Raw genomic sequence first — 6,059 nt, forward strand, 5'->3', positions numbered from 1 at the left:
TCCACATATTATACACAAAAACCTAAAAAATACGGCCAAAAATGTTTGATCATTATAGGATGGGTATAGGATATATTATATCATGTGTGTTTGCCTGTGTATGTCTGTACGTGTGTATGTATGTGTATGTGTGTATCTTTGTGTGTGTATCAATAACATTACTAAGGACCTTATGAGAGCGAAAGAAAAATATTAATAGCGATTATATAGTTATAGTAGAAGAAATAAGGGTAAAAAACAACAATAACAACAACAGTAATAATCACAATAAAAATCATATAATAATAATAATAATAATAAATGTTCTCTGAATACGATTCCAGTATATAGAATATAGATGTTTCAACATAACCATATATTATTATATTGTCTGTAATATTTGATAAATACACAAAAGAAACTAATACAAAGTAATGTACAGAGCAACACACACACACACACATTATATATACACACAACACATACAAACACAAACAAATAAACTCACGCACACACAAACATATACACTATAATAGCAACAGAGATGATGAAAATGTTATGCACATCGTTATAGTTAGTTGATAAAGAAGAAATATAATTAAAAATTATTATTATCATCATCATTCTTATTATTACTAGAAGCAGTAGTAGCAGTAGTAGTAGTATTAGTAGAAGAAGCAGCAGCAGTAGTAGTAGTAGTAGTACAGGATGAATTAAATGAAAGTCGCATAATATTAAAATCATTAAATTAGATAACAATAATAAATTATAACAACGACAATAATATGAATAATAAATAATGCTACTATAATCTATATATTTATTTATTATATATATAATATTTTACAATTATCTCTTCAATATTTTTTTGAGACCTGTGTGTGTGTTTGTATGTATGCATGTGTGTGTGGGCTTTGTGTGTGTGTGTGGGCTTTGTGTGTGTGTATGTATTTTCACTAAACGTGTGCATGTACGTTAAACATTGCATACAATATTGTATGTACTACTGTTTAAATAATATTTAAATTATAATTATATACATATTATATATAGAGAGAGAGATAATATTTTTATGAAGAACTAAATACGATTACCTTAAAACAGCTGAAAGTTTAATACGGCCACTAGCAAACCAAACTTAGGTTATTAATATAGACTATGGGACCACACAAAGAGTATCGTCAAATTATATGTGTGTGCGTGTGTGCGCGCGCGTGTGTTTGAATGATAAATTACAACACATTACCATAAGAACGAATAATATATATATATATATAAGTATAATTGTCTAAACGTTTGGTATAAATTTGCTTATTTAAATACAAAAAAAATTACCATACATACATACACAGACGTACATTCACATACACAGGCAAATACACGCACCGACGTACATACACATACAGAGACGTACATACACGTACATAGACGTACACATACGTATACACAAGCGAACACACACATACACAGACAAAAATACTCATACATAGACGTACACACACATACACAGGCGTACACACACATACACAGATATACATACACATACATAGGCGTACACACACACACACACGGACGTACATAGGCAAACACACACACACACACACACGTATATAAACACACAGACATGCAAATTCCTATTAAGATGTTTCAAATTTTGGTGGATGAAAGAATTAAAAAATTGCTAAATAAATATAAATATTAAATATATACATAGATAAGAAATATATAAATATACCTTTATACATTCATCATTCATATATATATATATATATATATATATATATATATATATATATATATATATATATATATACAATTATTTGTAAAGATCACTGCGTTTTCGTCATTATTCAACTTGTAGTTGAGTTTCTCAATTTTTCTAACGAGACTTTTATCATCTTGATGAAGTTTATTAAGGTTAAATAAAAAACTTAATATTTGACATTTCTGACAAAAAATTATTAATAATAATGTAAAATAATGTAGTAATAACGCAGTAATCTTTATAAATAATTGTGTTTATGATAGTCTAAACCCAAAAAATATATATATATATATATATTTATATATATATACATACAAATACACATATATATGAAATGTTAGAAAAGTGAAACGAAACGGGACGAAATACTAAAATACTTAAGACAAAATAAGTAACTAAGTAATTTATAGAGAAAATTTTATCTAAAGATATTGAACTTATTTGGTGTAATACATAAATATAAATATATAAATATACATATGCATTACACGCACACACACACACATACACACACACACACACACATATATATATATATATAATTATATTTTTATAATTATATACTTTATATATATAATTTATTGTTGTGAGTGTTGTAGATGTGTTGACAACAATGTTGTTGCTGTTGTCGACGCTGTAAACGTTTTCTTGTAACAACAACAACAATAACAATAATAATAATAATAATAATAATAATAATAATAATAATAATAATAACAATAATAACAATAATAACAACAATAAATAATAACAACTCCAGAAAATTCAATACAAGCAGACATACATTAGATGTGTAATGCTATTCAAAACAACATAGCAATAGATTAAGTTTTAATTATTTTACCATAATATATACACACACATATATATATATATATATATATATATATATAACTTACATTAAATTTATAGACGTATTATAAATTATTATATTCATATATCCTTTGTATATAAGGACAAGTTCGTCATCATCATCTTAATCTTAACCGTTATTTTCTTCAGACATTTTAACAACAGAGTTGTTGTTGTTGTTTGGTGTGTTGTTGTTGTTTGTTTTTGGTGGTATCATACTGTTGCTGTTGTTGTTGTTGTTGTTCATTATGATGTTATTACAGGATTCGTTGGACTGGCCTGGGGACTGATTGACGAAATCTGACTGCTGATTGGCTGCCGACATGTAGACTTGACCAAGGTTGCTGTGATTGGTGTTCGTGTGACCAATCATATTAGAGGATGAGTTGTTCTTTGGCGGTCTTTGGTAGAAAGGTGGTTGCTGTTGTTGTTGCTGTTGGTTGTGGTTGTTGTTGAAGTCATCGTTCGACATGTCGTCCATCTCATTTTTGTCTAGCAACGAAGACGATGATGAAAATGATGAAGACGACGACAACGACTTGTTCACCTGTAAGCCACCGCTGCTGCTGTTGTTATTGTTGTTTGATCTCATGTCTTGGTCGTACTTGGATTTTAGGTGCGGTAAATGTTTGCCCGCCATATCGGTGGATGAAGAAAAATTGTCGCTATACATGTCTCTAGACCAGCCGTTGTTCTGCTTGGATTCGTCATTAGCCCCTGCTGCACTGCTGCTTGCGCTGCTGCTAAACGAGTTCATACCGAATCTCATTTGTTGCTGCTGTTGTTGATGGTGTTGATGTTGCTGGTGATGATGGTGGTGGTGATGGTGGTGGTGTTGTTGCTGTTGGTGGTGATGTTGTTGCTGTTGTTGAGTGACATCAGGAAAGGCATCCATGTACTTCAAGCAGGAATCCCTCTGGTTGAATTTGAACATATCCTCTCTGAAATAATCCTTCTCCTTCATACTCTTACTCGAGTGGCCTTCCGATGATGAGGGCAGCATCAAGCCCCCCTTCATAATGCCACCCCCACCACCGTCGGACATTCTTCTTTCCCCACCACCACCACCTTGTTGGATGCTCTTCAGGATTCGTTTGTAGGTTTCCTGGTGTTGGGTATCAGTTTTGTGTTCGATGTGCTTCAGCAGGTAAGTCTCTTGAGTGAAAAGCTTCTGACAGACGCTACAGGTGTACAAGGGTAAATCTTTCAAATTGGTCTTCACACTTGTGTTGTTGTTGTTGTTGTTACTGCTACTGTTGTTGTTGTTTGAGTTTGACGGGATGGGATTGATGTCGGCATGCACGTGTCTCATGTGCTTCCAGTATTGTTCCTCTTCCAGAAACTCTTCCTTGCAGATGATGCACGTGTGCAGGTCGTCATCCATCTCCTGCTTCATGCCTCTCATGTCCATCATTGGATTCTCACTCGAGAACACCTGAACAATTCGAGCATGTTCACATCCATTCTTTATTTGTCATTAATCATAGAGGTAGTAAAAAAAATAATGTCTTCTTTTAAATGCCAGTGCTTATTCAAACACAGAAGGTCATACATCCATAATTAAAAAAGATACTCGCACATCTATCTATTTTTGATGTCTGTCTGAGAGCAGCGGAATAACCACCGGAACGCAAACACTGCATGCACTTCTTTTAAAAATTTAAAAAAAAAACGAAAAATTTCTTGAAAGAAAAATCATTAGCACGGGCATATATTAAATAGAACGCTGTTTGATACAGGATTTTACGTTATACAATTTTTCATTCTTTTGTTGAAAATTTTTCAAAAATTAATTTAAAAAAGACAACAGCATTTTATTAGCCTCCACACATCTCAGCGGCGCAACTTATCAACTTCCAACTATTTTATGGCTGCTCATCGTACTCAGTATAATAAAAATAATGGTAAAAAGTTTGACCGAACAAAATTCTTGCAAAAAAATACAGCAAAAACATAAAAGTGGAACGCAGACGAGTAGATATATGATGTTAAACTTGATCTTTTGTGAAAAAGTGGCGGGAATCGGAATCTGATAATTATAAGTCATTTTGAAATGATAATAATCTCGACAGGTTTATTTTTCATTAAATTTGAAAAAAAAATTTTGTTTGACGGAAAAAATTAATTTCAACTGTCATTAAATTTTAAAAAGCGAGGCGATCTTTTTCTTTTTTTCGAAATAATAGAGTGCGCGAAAGTCGTTGAAAAAAGAAAAAATTGCCCAAGTAATGAATGAATTTAACAAGAAAGAGAGGGAGAGGGAGAGTGAGAAAAAGAGTAAAAGAGAGAGAGAGAGAGAGAGAGAGAGAGACGGAAAAAGGTATCGGCGTGGGAAGAGTAGAAAAAAATGAAACAAAGATACGAAAAATACAAAGATGCCCAATAATTATTTCGCTTAAAATTGTTTAGCAAAAAAGTCATACATGCAGACTTCATAAATATTAAAATAAATGTAAAATTACAATGAGATACGAAGCCACAGACATTTTTTTCTTCATTTTTCATTTTGCTGTCACATTTTTATGACACACACACACACACACACACACACAGACAGACACACAAACGCAAACACACACAAATACAGACAAACATACATATATCAATTTAAACAAAAATTTTTTTTTACCTAAAATTAAATTTGAAAAAGAAAAATTCATCGAATTTCTAATGCTGAAATTGAAATAAACTAATTTCATGTCTGGGCGGCACTACGGTGTAACGGTTAAGACGCCTGTGACTGCTGTTGTAGGAGCTGCGTTTGAATGCCAAGAGAAGCCGGCCAATCACACGCAATGTGCGTGGTGTGTTCAGTTGCCTTTAAAAATATTTATAAGACTTAAAAAGTTATAAAATAAGGTGAAAAAATGGCCAGTTAGTATCGAAACGACCTTGAGGTTGGCGGCGAATTTTTTGAAAACTCGATCGATGATGAGAATGAAAGTGAAGAGATAAATTACAGTAGGATCGATGAATTTTTACCATTACAACAAATGTGTTACAGCAGTTCATTACTTTGAATGTGTTTTTAAACGAAAACATTTTTCTTTTGCTCGATGTTCTTTTGCTCGAAGTTTTTAATCATCATCTTCATTGCTGTCCCCACTACCATCATCATCATCATAATCTAAAACATCATTACCATCATCATCATCATCATTCTAAATACCATCCTCATCATCGTTAAGATCATCATAATCACCATTTTCATCATTACAACCACCATCACCACCGCGTCATCATCACCACCATCTTCATCATCGTCGTCGTCATCATCATCATCATCATCATGCGAACCTTCCAATAGTCCGGATGCAGTTGCTGGAGATGGCGGAAGAAGCTGACCTCATCTTCGCAGTGTTTCTCGCACACCTGACATATCAGGTCGTGGGGCCGAGCCAACATCTGATCATCAGGATGATGATGAAGACGACGATGACGATGAAAATGATGATGATGATAA

At 32.7% G+C, this 6,059-nt stretch overlaps 1 protein-coding gene across 1 annotated transcript; it reads right to left on the bottom strand.

Annotated features, from left to right (window-relative positions):
* Positions 1–828: 828 nt before the first annotated feature.
* On the bottom strand, positions 829–4,007 carry HELRODRAFT_173759 (hypothetical protein; the record flags this gene model as incomplete). Its single annotated transcript, XM_009020360.1, has 2 exons — positions 829–854; positions 2,816–4,007. The coding sequence occupies 2 exons, from the start codon at positions 4,005–4,007 to the stop codon at positions 829–831; spliced, it is 1,218 nt and encodes a 405-aa protein (XP_009018608.1).
* Positions 4,008–6,059: the final 2,052 nt, after the last annotated feature.

Source organism: Helobdella robusta, assembly GCF_000326865.2.
Source record: "Helobdella robusta unplaced genomic scaffold HELROscaffold_27, whole genome shotgun sequence".
Taxonomy (NCBI): Eukaryota; Metazoa; Annelida; class Clitellata; order Rhynchobdellida; family Glossiphoniidae; genus Helobdella; species Helobdella robusta.